Source organism: Lampetra fluviatilis, chromosome 31, assembly GCF_964198595.1.
Source record: "Lampetra fluviatilis chromosome 31, kcLamFluv1.1, whole genome shotgun sequence".
Taxonomy (NCBI): domain Eukaryota; kingdom Metazoa; phylum Chordata; class Hyperoartia; order Petromyzontiformes; family Petromyzontidae; genus Lampetra; species Lampetra fluviatilis.
Window position 1 is genome coordinate 10,547,616 of NC_136305.1, and position 16,521 is coordinate 10,564,136.

Below are 16,521 nucleotides of genomic sequence, written 5' to 3' on the forward strand. Positions count from 1 at the left end.
GGTATGCTGTGTGGGATGGGTGGTGTAGTGGAGACGTGCTGTTGGTATGCTGTGTTAGATGGGTGGTGTAGTGGAGACGTGCTGTTGGTATTCTGTGTTGGATGGGTGGTGTAGTGGAGACGTGCTGTTGGTATGCTGTGTTAGATGGGTGGTGTAGTGGAGACGTGCTGTTGGTATGCTGTGTGGGATGGGTGGTGTAGTGGAGACGTGCTGTTGGTATGCTGTGTGGGATGGGTGGTGTAGTGGAGACGTGCTGTTGGTATGCTGTGTGGGATGGGTGGTGTAGTGGAGACGTGCTGTTGGTATGCTGTGTTGGATGGGTGGTGTAGTGGAGGCGTGCTGTTGGTATGCTGTGTGGGATGGGTGGTGTAGTGGAGGCGTGCTGTTGGTATGCTGTGTGGGATGGGTGGTGTAGTGGAGACGTGCTGTTGGTATGCTGTGTGGGATGGGTGGTGTAGTGGAGGCGTGCTGTTGGTATGCTGTGTTGGATGGGTGGTGTAGTGGAGACGTGCTGTTGGTATGCTGTGTGGGATGGGTGGTGTAGTGGAGACGTGCTGTTGGTATGCTGTGTTGGATGGGTGGTGTAGTGGAGACGTGCTGTTGGTATGCTGTGTGGGATGGGTGGTGTAGTGGAGACGTGCTGTTGGTATGCTGTGTGGGATGGGTGGTGTAGTGGTGTGCTGTTGGTATGCTGTGTGTGATGGGTGGTGTAGTGGAGGCGTGCTGTTGGTATGCTGTGATGGAGGGGTGGTGTAGTGGTGTGCTGTTGGTATGCTGTGTGGGATGGGTGGTGTAGTGGAGGCGTGCTGTTGGTATGCTGTGATGGAGGGTTGGTGTAGTGGTGTGCTGTTGGTATGCTGTGTGGGATGGGTGGTGTAGTGGAGGCGTGCTGTTGGTATGCTGTGATGGAGGGGTGGTGTAGTGGTGTGCTGTTGGTATGCTGTGTGGGATTGGTGGTGTAGTGGTGTGCTGTTGGTATGCTGTGTGGAATGGGTGGTGTAGTGGAGGCGTGCTGTTGGTATGATGTGTGGGATGGGTGGTGTAGTGGAGGCGTGCTGTTGGTATGCTGTGTGGGATGGGTGGTGTAGTGGTGTGCTGTTGGTATGCTGTGTGGGATGGGTGGTGTAGTGGAGACGTGCTGTTGGTATGCTGTGTGGGATGGGTGGTGTAGTGGAGACGTGCTGTTGGTATGCTGTGTGGGATGGGTGGTGTAGTGGAGGCGTGCTGTTGGTATGCTGTGTGGGATGGGTGGTGTCGTGGAGACGTGCTGTTGGTATGCTGTGTGGGATGGGTGGTGTAGTGGAGGCGTGTTGTTGGTATGCTGTGTGGGATGGGTGGTGTAGTGGCGTGCTGTTGTTATGCTGTGTGGGATGGGTGGTGTAGTGGTGTGCTGTTGATATGCTGTGTTGGAGGGGTGATGTAGTGGAGGCGTGCTGTGGGTATGCTGTGTTGGTGCTTGCTGACCACCCATCCACGCTCTCGTGTGCCTTACCGGCCTCCATAGTTGCTACTCGCTAACTGTACTTTCCCCAACCGTCTGCTAAGGCTACATGGGGGATCTTTGTCTCTAGCTGTTGGCGTGCTATGCTGGAAGGGTGAGCACGGGCGCAGATCTGGCAGGTGGCCGAGAGGCGGCAGTGCGGAACGGCTGAAGAGTCGATCTCCAGCCTTGAGGCCGTTCAATCTTGATTTGAAGCTTTCGTGACTTTCGGCAAAGTCATGTGGGTAGAAAATAAAATGAATCACGACGTTTCGGACGCAACACAAGCGTCCATCATCAGGTGGGAAAGCATGGTCTGCTGCCGAGGCAGACTGTTTTAAAAGGTTTGAAATGGGTGTAGCGGTTGGTTAATATATATATTTTTTAAACAGCCCCTGTGCTAGTGGGTGGAAATTCCTCTGTTCTATGGCGGGGACGAGTCTATCCGCTGGACAAGCACTGTAGCGTTCTCCACGAGGTTGATACTCATTCTATCGACTCCAGAGGGCTCTGGTGGGCTGCGTCAACCCCCAACCAGGATCTGACCTCGCGACGAAGGTAGCAGGGCCGTGGTGGCTCTACAGGACGAGGCAACCTGCCGGCCACCTTGCTCCAACAACAATGATTGCCTCGTAAGAAGAACGAGTGTGACGAAGACAAAGATCCCCCGTATAGCCTAGAACAGACTGTCGGGGGCAAGTGCTGTTAGCGAGCAAATATTGAAGGCCGGAGCGGCACACGAGGTGGTGGGTGGCCAGCACCACGCCCGGACGCCTTTGTCTCCCTCGTGGCGATATTTACACACCTCACCGGGTACTCGTTTGAGGCCGAGTCGACCTAGGAGAGGCCCAGGACAGGTTCAGATAGCCGTCACTGGTCGGAAATGGAACTCGGGTCGCCGGGTTCGTAGCGCAGCGTAGCGCTAACCGCTACGCCACCGCTCCCCACAGAGGGACCACCGCGTTAACACCATTCGTGATGGACCCATGCAGCACGCGCGCCGTCCTCTGGATCGATTGACTGCGAATGTCTTGGCAACTTCTGCTTTCTGCGCGATTGGTTTGTTGTCCTACCCCGCCCGGCACCTCCCCATCAGCACGCTCGGCCACGTGCGGTGCGAAAGAAGTTGAACGTCCAGACACACGAATGGCGCCCTTGCGCCGACACGAGCCACGAGGAGCAGGCGACACACGTCGTGTTGCGGTTTTAATAGAGCCGTGGGTAGGGTTAGGGGCCGCGTTTCACACCAATCAAACACGTTTATCAAAATACTGCTCACAGCACCGCACAGGATGAAAATCGCCGCGGGATGTGGCGGACGGGATGCGAGGGGTGAGCTCAGCGGCGCACGGGAGCCCCGCACGAACGGTATCGACGCCTCCTCTCGTTCCCCCCTCGCCGCGGGCCTCCTCCTCCTCCTCACTCGGCACTCGGGAGCCCCCCCCCCCCACGGCCTCTTGGCAGCGCCGCGTGATTTTGCAGACGGCTGCCGCCCACAGCGCTCGACGCGTAACACCGCCCGCGCGCGCCGATTGACAACGCGCACGGAGACACTCGGCGACACTTGCCGCTCGGCTGCCGTCTCCCACCTGGGGGCGTCGCCAAGTCATCGGCCCGGACGTTGCCGACGACGAGCGGATCCAGTCGAGGGTCACGCGAGCGACATTCCCGACCCACGCGTCGCGTTCCCAGCGAGCACCGCTACGGTTCACTGGCGTGACCCGTCACCCAACGAGGGCAAAGGGGGGAGGGGGCAGAGGGCCCCCAAATTGCGCGGCCGAGTGGGTGCAGATGCCAGGGGCGTGTGGGGACGCGTGACGACTCCCCCTCCCGCCCCGCGGGCAGAGCGCTGCGTGCACCTAGCCTGGCACGAGCGCTGCGGTAACGTCACTCGGCGGTGAATGACGGCTACTGTTTTAAGTGTATGTGTGTGTGTTTAGGTGCTCGCTAACAGCACTTGCTCCAACAGTCTGCCAAGGCTATACGGGGGATCTTTGTCTTTGTGTTTAGGTTGTGTATGGGTGTACGTGTGTGTGTGTCATCTTCACGGTTAACCCGCCCTTCGTCGCACGCGCATCCCGTGGGGGATGGATCTGACCGCGAGTGAGTGCACGTGTGCGGACGTGTGCTGCAGCAGTCCGAAGACGCAGGCCAGCCCATTGAGCGTGGTCAGTAATTACTTCCCAAGAGCCTTGCGTGATCAAGACGGTGGCAAGGGCGTCCACCGTTTATCAACGCATTCCACTCTGATGCAGGCGGGTTCAAGCTGAACCGGGTCCAGTTTGAGCACGTATAACTTCAGGCGGGGGCTAATGAGAGCCAGATTAAAGAGAGAGAGAGAGCTTGATAGGGGGGCAGGCGAGCTCAGGTGGGAGTAGGTGACATGGCGAATGTGCAGTCCAGCTGCCGAGGTTTCGTTTGAAATCGGAGACTCCTCTACTTACGAACGAGTCAGGTTCCACAGGTCTGTTCGTAACTCGATTGATTCGTAAGTCCAACTTTACTCCTGTCGACTCCAAACATGTTGTACGGCGTGTACACTAAACACGTGGGATGGCTTTAAACGTTGCATAATCTCCTGCAGATGTAGATGCCACTGGTGCAGGTAATCCCAGGCGCCTATCCCTCCCCGCCCACCCTGCGGGGCTGGCGAGTGGGAATTGTCTCGATTTGCTGTGCTGCTCGATCTGCCAGTCGGGGCTGGGCAGGTTCCAGCGAGCAGTGCACGTGGAGACTGCTGATCGATGTAACACGCAGGAGGCTTTCGCGACCAATAGTAGCCATAACAGAGGTTTTTGGGGTTAGATCGCGTAAATATAAATGCGTCGTTAAACCCGCCACCACAGCCAATTAGTGAGATGTATCACGGAAAAATAACGTGCCAATTCGTTACGAGTTCAGCACACCGGTGTGTTTGAGAGTAAAACCCACAGCGTTCACAATTCGAGCAAGACGCTTCGCCAGTAATTGCAACTCGCCAGTAATTGCCGCTAGCATCATCGATGATGCTCGTTGCAATTTACGAGCGAAACGTCGCACTCGAATTGTAAATGCTGTGGGTTTTATTCTCAAACACACCGGAGCTAGTAACGAATTGGCATGTTAAGTTTACGTGACAAACCTCGCTAATTGGCTGCATCGGGTGGTGACGGGTTTAACGCCTTTACAGGTAGTCCTCGACTTACGATGGAGATGTGTTACGACGACCCCATCGTAAGTCGAAAATATCGTAAGTCGGACCATCGTAAGTCGGGGACTACCTTTATTATGGACACTGCTGATCGAGTCCATTTGTCGAACGAGGTGAGATCTCAAAAGCCCATCGGGAGTCTCATTAGCGAGGGTGACCTTGCGAATGTGCACTCTTAAACTCTCCTGCCGACGCCCGATTAGCGTCGATTCATTTTGTGGGTTAGCGTACGATTTCGGCATCGCAAGTTAACACGCGTTTCAAACCAATGCACCGCGCTACCGGTTCAATCATCACGTTAGGATCGTTAACCCGCAGGGGAGGTCCAAGGTTTACGCGTCAATTTTCGTCGGCAGCGTTGATTAGGTGAAATGCCATTAAACTATTTTCAATTAAATAAAAATAGCGTCGAAAGTTTTGCTAAGAAGTGAACCATAGAAATGTGGAGTCATCGGCCACGGTTTTGTTTCGCCGCTCGTGTCGGAGCGTAAACCGTCGACGAGAGAATTCTGAGCCATCGTACCACGCACGTGGACAATACGAGTTGGGGCAGGGTGGCAAGGGGTTCCTAGTGGCCGTGCCAGAGACGCCAACCCACCCGCCGGTCACAGCTGACTCGTGAGGACCTGTGTTCGAATCATGGTTTCAGCCGACCCCTGAATAATCCAGCATTATTAGCGAGTTGAGTCAGCCTGATCACAGGTGACGACTGCACAACTCCACCACCCGCCCCACTCATCCCTGCTCCCCAATCTAATTAAATAAGTTGTTTTATTGGCTTCATTAAAATCATTTCAGCTCTGTCGAAATAGTATCGCCGTGCGGAAGAACACCGCCTGCAGGGCACGTGCAGTGCTTGCAAAAGAGGCATGGGGAACATTTTTGTTTTCTCAAATCAGCAGTTCTCTTGAAACCACCGCAGTGGCACACGGACTCGCTGCGAGGGGGGAGGGGGGCAGTGTAGCGCGCGTTCGCGCCACCTGTCTCATGGTGGCGAGGACGCCGATATCGCGCGCTCTGGAATATAATTGGGCGAAAACATCAAAATACAAACACAACGCATCGTCCACGACGGCGGCACGACAGCGATGACGGACAGGAGGCGCCGCGCGCGCCTCGTCACCGATGTTCATTGATCGTCGTTGTCACCATCGTCACCATAACCAGCCCTTTAATTAGAGATCAGCAATAAGCCCCCGGGGGTGACCAATCCGCGTGGAGGCAGCTCGGCACACCACCCCCCCCCCCCGCAATCGTTAATTAACCAGCGCCACCGCTTCGAGCCACGCTCGGATCTCGTTCGGCGCCTCCCCTGGCCAGTGCCGCTGGTGGTCGTGGCGGTTACCAGATGGAGTTTCAGTGGCGGCGGTGATGCAGCTCCCATTGGTATGACCGGCGGTGCAAGTGTTGGTGATGCCACTGGTGTTGTTGGTGACGACCCTCCTGCCGCTGGTGCTGGTGATGACGAGACAGTGGTTGAGTGTCGCCGCCGATCCGTGTCGTGGTTTGCCCCTTTTTTTTTGGTCCAGGCGCTGGGCTCTCATGCTCTTTCATTCCGTCGATGCCGCGTCTCATTGCCACTGCTCTGTGGTTCTCAACGCTGTCTGCTCCGTCCGCTGCCTCCTGGCACGAGGCCCAGGGCTCGCTGGGAAGAAGGCCACCGAAGACGATCGATCAAGCGGGGGCGGGGGGCAGTCTGACGAGGAGTCTGAACGAGTGCCGGGGCCCGTGGGGGTCTAGAAGCCCCCCCCCACTCCCTCTCGGCGGACCCTACGCGTTGACCCCCACAGTTTGTACTTTGAGCTCGTGCCGATGGGGGAGGTACCGGGCGCAAGCTCCAGGGACTCGGCGTGCATTGAGGCGTGGGCTGGCGTGCCGCACTCCGTCGCCCCTCGGCCAAATTCCTGCGGCGGCACCGCCCCAGGGTGCCGATTACGGCGCTGACGGTGCGATTGGGTTACGTTCGGGCAAGATCTCGGGGTGTTCGGTTGGGTGGCAAGTGTACACGCGGTGTCGTCGCATACCCGGTGTGTTCGTGCGGGCGTTTAATTGTGCACCGCTGTTGCTATGCACATCCAATGCGCATTGCATGCGAGTTCATGTCCGTGGGTGTGCTTGTGTGTCCGCGAGTTATCGCCGTGCGCTCGTCGTAGTGTGCGTTGCTCTCTAACGGCGACACCTTGTCTTGTCAAGGCAGCAGATTTTAAGTTAATTCGTGTTGATTCACAGTTCTTGCGATGTGGTTTTGTACGATTGCCAGTCGAGTTGTGGTGTAAAGCTGCAATTCGGCACCGCATTATTGACTACGAGGACAGCCATGTTAATGTGCGACACTTAAACAGCGATAATAATTAGGTTGTTAAAATTCAACACTGCTTGTATCGCCCCCAACCCCCGCGTCACGCACCGCCGTTACGCCACAAACATACTGTTCCAATGTTAGTCGTGTGAATTTCAGTCAAACAGGCTTCAAAGGAAACACTTCTTTAAGCTTGAAGCATTAGGGGCAATTAACCAGCCACCACTGCCACACAGCATCCCAGCGGTGACGAGCGGTGTCCAGTTTCGCTCGGGTCTCCATCCCGCACAGCGCTCATCTCTCTCCCCCGTGGGAACGATCCGCGCGGCTCCCCGTCGTGCGGACGATCCACGCGGCGGGGGCCTCAGTAGGGGGCGAAGAGGATGCTGCCATGGGCCGTGCGCATCGGTCCGGGCGCCGGGCGCAACAGGGCGGGCCCCGCCGAGAAGAGGGAGGCGTGGTGGTGCGGAGAGGGGCGCAGGGTCAGCTGCGGGGTCAGAGCCGGCGCCGCAGTCGCGAAAAAGCCCGGCGCCACCGCCTTGCCGATGTCCTTGGGGAACGCCAGCTTGGCCTGCGCGGAGAGAGGGAATGCCCCGTGACACAACGCGGTCCCTTACACGGCGGCTATTGGACGCGTTGCCAACGACGCTCGCTGGTAGCGGCTCGCGTGGCGCTCGGCGGAGGGGCAAGAGGTTAAATAAATCCTGTGTGCAGCACTCACTCGAGCTCTGCCCGTTCTCTGCGGTCACGGTGCTACGGTGGCGAGATGTTAACTCGCCCCATCTGGTATCTAGGAGGTCGTGGGCTCGATCCCCACACCTGTATAATTGGAAGTTTGCATGTCTCCGTCTCTATCTCTCTCCCCGTGCTTGTGTGGATTTTTCCCCGGGTCTTCCAGTTTTTCCCTCCACATTTAGAAACGTGCGTTTATTTGGCTGCTTTACATTTCCACAAGCCACCTCGTTGAGCTATCATTTGTAGCCAGGTCGCTTATTCTGAAAAAGAGCTACATAGCTCAGTGGGCCTTACCTGGTAAAATACAAATAGTTTAATCGTTCAGTTTTACATCCCAGGATTAATAACCAATGTATGGGTTGTGTGTGTGATGTACACGGATAAGTAAGTTCATTCCCACGTCCGCAGGTTTACTGACAGAGCGGAAATTGCCGCCACCATGAGGTGGAAAAAAATGTGGCACTTTTCTGTTGGTATGTGGCCAGCGAAAGTGACGCTTTTTTTTAAACGAGTAGGTTGTCAATTTTGTGGAATTTTATGTATTTTTCATTTTCCAAAACCTAACTGGTTTTTGTCGCTCGTGGTGCCAAAAAATAAAAAAGCAAAAAAATTAATCTAGCGTGGGCTCAAACGCTGCCCAAGTTTTTCGTATTTGGAGGCCAGATATTAAAAGTTGATGAATTTCGTGCCGTCGTCATTTGTAGGAAGAAAAAAGTGACCTCCAAATATAAAACTTCCTCGTGAAACTTTATATATATATGTGTTCTGGGAAACCTTCTTGTGTGATGCATGGCACGGCTGGTGGCTTTCAAGCGGTCGCAGGGACAGTCTCTATTCGGGGATGCACGGGCCTGTGCCAACGGCGACCATTCCCATATGAAGGCCGTGACTCGCTGGGACGATTTACGACAACTTCGGCGCAACTGTCACCGGCTAGGATATTTATTTTGAACAGCTATGGGCACTTGATACAACAGTGACAGAGTGATCGAGGCCTGTTCAGCCAACGTAAACCGCTTGCTGAACAGTGCGTTTTGATAAGCACTTATTGAGGGAGTACACGCGGTGTAACCAGGGCGCGATCACGCTGCGTTGTCACCTCCCTTTCCCACGTTTTGCGGGGAGGGGGCTAGGAAGCCGTAATGATCCTTGTCCAGATTGCGCAACTACGTTGTGTTACAATGGGGCACGGAGTGGCGATTTACTACCGGTGACGATCGAACGATTAACCACCCCTAGTGCAGGGGTCGGCAGCCTGCGGCTCTTTGGCTGCCCCCTATGGCTCTGGCTGCCCATCGCGGGAAGCCATTAAAAAAAAATTAAATCTTAAAATGTTTTGTCATCAAGATAATTGATTCAATATGACAGAGGAATGGGTCAATCTGGAATGCCTCAGTGACGACAACGCGTTCCACAGTCAAACTGTCGTGTTAAAGAACAATGAAGGGGGGGGGTAAAACTAAATAGACGCAGTTTTTATTCCATCACCAATTTTGTTGAAGTCAGAATTTGTTTGTCGTCTGCTGTATCCTTGCTGCTGTGTTTGTGGACAAGTAGCTCTGTGTGTCATGTGGATATTTTGGGCACAGACAAAACAAACTGAAATGTCCTCTTCTTATTAAAAACAAGAATAGGTTTTACCCTTTCTGGCAATTCAACATGAGGTGTTAATCTTCTTGGTTCTTTCGGTAAAGTCACTTAGAAGGGAAATAATAAAATAATAAAATAAAACATAATAAAATAAAAAATAAAAATTCTCACGACGTGAGGTGTTAAGATGTTTAAACGCCAAATTGAAACCTTTTGCATTGACCATACACAGTACTTGTGGTGAACATACAAACAAAACATGCATTGTCTTTGAAACTGATGAGCCTACACTAGACAGCCGTCTTTATCAGAGCAATGCCGTGTTGCATGTTCACCACAAGTCCTGTGTGGTCAATTGAACATCTTAACACCTCCCGGTTTATTGCCAAAAAGTGTAAAACCTATTCTTGTTTTTTTATAATTTGATGCTGGCAAAAAAAGGTCCCATGATGCCCCTTCACGGCCGCGCGAGTTCATGCCACGTGCACCGAGCCCGCCACGAGGTGGGGGCGCGGGGCGGGGGGGGGCCGCCGTTCTTACCGAGATGATGCCCGCGGTGCAGGGCAGCCGCGTGTAAGGGCTGAACTTTGGCTTGGGCGGTTTCCCCGCCACTCGGTCCTTGTGCCGACGGCTGGTGATGTGCTGTGGGTGACAAGGGGGGGGGGACGGGGCACACCCCGGGTTACTACGATGTGAGGGGGGGGATGCATTGCGTTAAAAATAACTGCCGCTTTCAGTTGTCGTGCTCCATGATTTGACTGGAAACTTGGCAGGCGTGCGCTACGCGCAATGGCGGCTGCACCCAGAGAGAGAGCCCCTTACGAGCTGCGTGATCAAGCGGTCGGCGCGGGGGGCACCGCAGGCATTTCCACAAATTCGCCCGCTTCCCTCGCGACGTGCACCACCCATACGTGTGGGCACGTCGCAAAGCACCGGCCGTGGTCAGGCTCAGGAAATAACCCCCCCTCCTCGGTGCGCGCGACGGCCGACTCTGCCAGGCCCGTGGTTACATTCGGGCGATTTGCTGCTAAATTGAGCACCAAGATGGTGGTCATCTGTTTACCCCCTCCCCCGCCCGCTAGTGGTGGAAATGTCACATTCCTATGGCGGGGGAGAGTCGATCCAAAGGGCAACCACTGTTGCCCTTCCTCCAACAAAGTGGTATTGCTTTTATCTACCCCGGTGGGATGATGGGCTGAGTTGACCCTTAACGGTCGTCGGCCGAGCCAGGCCGGCGATGAGCGCCAAGGTGGCCCTGGCTGCTCGCGCCGCGAGCAGCAGGAACAGAAGGGGTGCCCTCGTCAAGCCACTAGATGGCACTGCAGCCTCTAATGCTGCTGGGTCATCCGCTCTTGCACGGAGCGTGGGGCGGCGTGAATCTTCGACGCTACTGCTGGGCCACGTAAAAAATTGGCGCGTGCTTGTGAGCCACGTGATGTTGTTGGCGGTGCGTGTTTCAGATGTCGTGACACGGCGCGGCGTGAGAATGTCTCCGCACTGGCGTCGTCTCCTTATCACCCCACTCATCTTCAGCGCTCTCGTCTTCGGCTCTGGCATTGGCGTTTCAAATCCCACGAATCTGTATGTCTTTGTGCCTCGGCGAGCCGTATCTCAGAGGGCCGTAACTTGGCGGGCCATTCCCGGAGTCTTCGGTGGGCCACACGGGGCTCAAGAGGGTCGTGAGCTGAATAACCCTCGTGGAAAGCGAAAGTCAGCGGTTTCCCACTCAACTGAGTGTGGGACAGCTCTGATGGAAATTCCACATTCCTATGAGGGGCGTGTCTTGTCGCAGGAGAACCACTCGTGTCGTCCTCACAGCGGTGCTTGTTTAATTTATTTTAAATTTTTATCAACCGCGCGCACTTATGGGACGAAAGGTTCGGTTGTTCCTCGATATGAGTCGTGAACTCGACGTTTTAATTGGAGGCCGTGCAGCCCCCCACCCCACCACGCTGCTGCACTCAGCCAGATAGAGTGCAGCCGCAGCGTAAAAGAATCACGCGAGGGGATCGGCCCTCGCGTCGGACCTCACTCGCTCGCTCGCTGCATGTGCGGCACGTGCAGCGCGCGCCAGTGGCTGCGGTGACGAGCAGAGGCGGGGGGGGGGGCAGACGCCCTTTGACACCGCAAGTCTGGCACAGTTTACCGCGCTCGAGCTTTGTGCCAACGCGCCGGTCGGGCCGATTTAAGTGGTCCGCTTTCTGGGACGCTCGAGATGCTCACGATCCGCCGTGAACCCCTCACTCGCTCGCTCACTCGCTCGTACGCGTTTCGCCGCCTGCACGCGCGTGCGCCGATAAACAAACGCCGCGCACGCCAAGGATCTGGTCCGAGCCGCAGATGAAGCTCTCTTTGCCGCCATCGCGCCTGCTAGCAAGACGGATGATCGCTGCGTTGCTGGCTGCCTCGCTGGCTGCCTCGACTGGGAATACGATCCATCAAACCTGCCACTTTAGCGCGGGTTATGGGAGGGGGGAAACTTTGTCAAGTGTAAGCAATTCCGGCACACACGTCAAACTCCGAATGCTTTGCCCTCATCTCGGCGTCAGATGCCCATTTCGACTGCTGCACAATTGGTGCTTAATAGGGTGGCACCGAATTGGAGGGAAAAGTAGAGCGAAGGTAAGGATTGTTTTTTTTACATGCAAAGCAGCATGGAGCCATGGCATTAGCAGGTTGGCACACTGCAGTGGGAACCTGACGGTCAGAGTTGAATTCCCAGGCGTGGCTGACATGAGCGGCGAGGAGCATGTGAACCGCTGCTGGCACCCCACCACAGCCCATTTCCCTTCACCAAACAGCACTGACCAGCATGGTGAAGTATAGTCACCAACCCCCCCTCCCCCCCACACTACTCAAGGATCATTCATAAGAAGTTTTTTTGTTGGGTTAGATTGCGTAAATATAAATGTGTCGTTAAAACCGCCACCACCCGACACAGTCAATTAGTGAGGTTTGTCACCTAAATAAACCATGCCAATTCCGGTGTGTTGGAGAGCAAATCCACAACATTTACAATTCGAGTATGATGCTCGCCAGTAATTACAACGAGCATCATCAGGCGGCAGCTAGATTTGCGGAGAAATCCTCCTGTTTCGTTCTTAAGTGCTCAAGGCATCCTCCATCCGGCAGTGGCGTGACAAGGACTGTAAATCATGGCACAAATGTATTCACAGCTTCATCTCCACACGAAAACCACATCAAAAAAACACTGCGGGCAATTTGCCAAGGCAATGCGTTTTTGGATGTTTAGTCGAGACGTGGGCCCGGCCCAAATCGCCCCGCGTGAAACAAAACATTTGTGTAGCCCTAAAGATTGCGGTTTAAAACGATGTCTATTGATTTTCGGGCTGCGCCGGTGTTGAGTTTCGGCCAGGGAGCCCAGCTGGCGCAGGCCGCACAGGAAGGGAACCCAAACCACATCCGCGGCGGTGCTGCTCGGCGGTGCGGCTGCAGTGGTGCGACTCGTTCGTGCGACGTGGCGTTTGTGCGGCGTGGCGGTGCGCTGGCGCGATGCAGCGGTGGTGCGCGGCGCTCGCCTGCTTGAGCTGCGTCTCGGAGTTGACGCGCACGTCGCACATCTCGCAGTGGAACACCTTGTTCTGGAGGCCGGACGGGTCGGCCGTGCCGGGGCCCGCGCTGCGCGAGCCGGGCCGTGGGTAGGCCTTGATGCTGCCGCCGCCGCTCTGCGCCTCCAGCAGCGTCTTGTGCATGGAGCCTGGGGGCGCCGGGACGCACGGGGAGAGGCACGCGGGGACGGAGCCGGAGGCACGCAGACGGAGGACGCGGGGACACGGGGACACGCGGGGTGAGGGCGGAACACGCAGACACGCTGCGACGCACGGGGACAGAAGAACATGACGCTGATTTCCATATTGTGATGACGTCATTGTTGTTTGTGCCCTTGTTTTGGTGCCATTTCTTTATTTGTTTATTCATTTTTACATTTACTTGGTCGTAGATGTACATAGGATTTGGTCCTCATATGTAATTAACGTACAGCATTCATTGAACGCAATTAGCATGAATGATGCTGTATGAAACGAAAGCATTATTATGATTATTGTTGGACACGTAGACACACATGGGGAGGGGGGATGGAGAGACACGCCGAGGGATGGGAGAGATGCACGCCGGCAATGGAGAGATACACACACGCAGACACTGGCGGTCACGTACGCACGGGGACAGACACGTAGGCGCGCACAGGGCCGAGCGTGAGAGGCTCGCACGCGGTCCGGGGACCCTTCCTAATCACGCGATCGTCATGCGCGGGCACACGGCACCGACAGCGCTCCTCAAAAGTCGAGCTCCGACTGCGAATTGAAATTCCGCGCGGTTCCTCTGTAACGCGCCACCGTTCGTCATGCCTGCCCTGCAATGCGACGTTCTAATTTGATTTCTCAAAGTTAGCGCGTTTGCTGCACCTGGAGACGGAATCTGTTGGCCACTTAAAACCGCTTCCGACGTGGATTTGCGGTGAGCGTTTTGGAGCTCTGTGCGTCTGGCAAAGTATGAGCCTCGCCATTACTGTCCTGCCACTGGTGGTGGCTCTGTGTGGGGCCCAATTTAGCCTTTGTATTTATTTTAACGTAGCTGTACGTGTACATTAACTCAGCCGAGCAGCTTAAGGATGTGCTTGTTAAAGCGCCAAGCCTGACGGCACGCAGCGTGCCAGCTTTAACGGGATAACCGTGCCGTGCTCGCAGAGGTTATTAGGAACCCGGACTACAAAATCCAGCGTGGATCGGCTTTTTTAAAGGGGGGAGCATATTGAGCAGCGGTGGACAGTCCAGTGTGGCGTGACGTCGTGCGTCATCTCTCGGCCGTAAAACTCGGGGGGCGGCGGAGACGCTGGCCGTCGTGATGAAGACTTGTCCTGCGGCCCAGGGCTCCGAGTGGCACCGCTGTTTGACGGGGTTTTTGTCTCGTTTACTTTCCAACATTCTCGGCTTGGGAGGTGTCGCAGGTGGTGCCGCTGCGTAACGCGTGGCGGGAGACCGCCGTGATTAAAGACTCGCGCCCGCGGGGCTCTGTAGCCGACGGCTGGCCGCGCTTTGGGGCCTGCAGGCGCTGCCGAAACGGGGCCCTGGCCCTCGCAGCCGGTGGGTGGTCCCGTCGGGGGCGAAGCCCCGACCCCACGTGCGGCACCCGGGATGCCGCAGGCTAACGGATCCACGGCTGCGCGATCGGAGTGGGCCCGCGGGGTACCGCACGGAAAGTTGGGGCCCTCTGCCGCGAGCCGTACCGTTGTTGTGAGCCTCCATCTGCGACTGCGAGTTGAGAGCCACTTTGCAGAGGGAGCAGAACAACGCTGCTTTGGCCTTCTCGTCTCCCTCCGCCTTGGCGTCCCCGCCCTTGTCCTCCTCGTCCTTTGCGGCCGCGTCTCCGCACGCCTTGGCGTCTTCCGCCGGGCCGCTGCTCGCCGCCCCGGAGCGCGTGCTGCTGGGCAGGGCCGGGCTGAGCTGTAGCACAAGACAAGAGCGGCCGCAGCGCCGGGTCACGCCCCGCGGCCAGAACGCTGTCACCGGCGCTCTGCCGAGTCACCGGCGATGGACACTCGCCCCGCCGTAGCGCACGGGTGCGGCTGTGTGCTCCACGCACAGTTGGGGCGTTCAAATCCGACGCTTTCCGCAATTGATGGGAAATCATCGCGCTGACAACAATTATAATGTGGTGGTCACACGATGGGCATGAAAGGCGTGATGGGAGCCGTGGCTTCCGGCTGCTTGCATGTCGTTGCAAGATAGCAGTCTCGTCGAGTGCCAAATATAAGTAAATGCGGCGACGCGCGCACATGCTTGTGCGTGTGCCCACAAGCTTTTGCGTGTGCCCACAGAAGTGGCGTGGTTCTTTGTATGGTTCGTAAGTAGCAATGGTGATGTAATTATAATCAGCGCATTTGCAAGCCTGCACCCCTGAGAGAGTCACTGAACGCAAGTCATTAATGCCTGTAATCTTCCAGGCCAAGGAAATTATTTCAAGCGTGGCTTTACATTCAAAGCTGCAAAAAAAAAGATCATTTTGCTCATGGCCATCAGCGGCAGCTCGTATTTTATCTCTCATCCACCGTTATTATATTTATAAGCATATACATTTTTAAAGTAAAAAATTAAATTTTCTTGTAAGATTAATAACGCAGCAGAGGTAGGCTGTGTGGATTAGGCTTAAATGATCCTTTCAGGGGAAAAACTAAAAAAAATGAAAGCGCCGGCTGAATACCATGCACGGCATTAATCACCTTTGAAGGCTTGGCTCCATCCGTCTCTGTCGGACCGCAGCACGGCACGGTGGCGCCCGTCCCGCTGCGCTCGAGGCCGCTATAGCCGCCCTCCCGGCTCGAGCCGAGGTCGTCCGGGCCCGGAGGCGCGACTCCCAGCGCCACCGCGGAGTCGGCGGCGGCGGCGGCTCCGCTCGGAGCCGCCTGCCTGGGCACGGCGCCGGCAAAGTCCTGCTGGGCAGGCTCGTCGCCATGGCCGCTGGTGCTCGCGGCGCTCGAGCAGTCCAGGGGTCCTCGGGCGACGCTGCACGCGCCGGGTTGAGCCGCGACGGAGACGACGACGACGCCGCCGCCGGCTGCCGGGTCGGCGCCGTCGCTCGCCGAGCGCTGCGCTTGGAGGCTGGCGGAGGCGCTCTCCGCCAACAGAGGTCCCCCGTCTGCTTCTGACGACATCAGCAAAAAACGTCTGAGAAGCCGCTGGGTTACGGTCGTTGCGTTGTTGTTTTGTTTGGTCAAGTGAGCGTCGAGGCAACGCTCGTCTCCCGTTCGAAGTCCCGAGCCAGCGGTGGCAATTCTACATTTCTATGGCAGGGGTGAGTCTATCCCATGGAACAATACACATTTATTACTTTATCCACCCCGCAAGGATGATGGCCCAAGTCAATCATCAACGAGTTTTTGAACTCGCAGCCTTCCGGTTGCTTGCCGCTCGCTGCCACTGCTGAGCCACCTCGCCGTTTGGCGATAAGCGTGCGCACGTCGTAATGAAACGCTTCTACGATTTGGAAGCAGGAGCAGCCAAGGTCACTGCACGCTCCGATCCACGTTCTCGCGCGAATCGAGCCTCATGGCAACGTGCTCACCCCCCATGCTCGCGGCATCGCCGGGGGTGCCTGTATCGGTTACGTTGTCAGGATGCGTCTGATGGGGAGTGTTTTTTTTATTATTATCCTGACCATGAAGGAATTCTTCTGGGCCAGTGATTCTTGCAACTTTCCTTCTCGGTG

The 16,521-nt window shown here is 56.1% G+C and overlaps 1 protein-coding gene across 1 annotated transcript in view; it reads right to left on the reverse strand.

Annotated features, from left to right (window-relative positions):
• Positions 1-4,720: 4,720 nt before the first annotated feature.
• Positions 4,721-16,521, reverse strand: part of LOC144943594 (zinc finger protein 385D-like) — a 132,553-nt gene continuing 120,752 nt past the window's right edge. The window contains exons 5-9 of the mRNA XM_078871198.1: positions 15,536-15,957; positions 14,543-14,759; positions 12,834-13,012; positions 9,835-9,936; positions 4,721-7,540 (exon numbers count right to left, since the gene is read on the reverse strand). Of these exons, the coding sequence (XP_078727324.1) occupies positions 7,334-7,540; positions 9,835-9,936; positions 12,834-13,012; positions 14,543-14,759; positions 15,536-15,957 (1,127 nt within the window). The 3' untranslated portion in view covers positions 4,721-7,333. The remainder of the gene's footprint in view (positions 7,541-9,834; positions 9,937-12,833; positions 13,013-14,542; positions 14,760-15,535; positions 15,958-16,521) is intronic.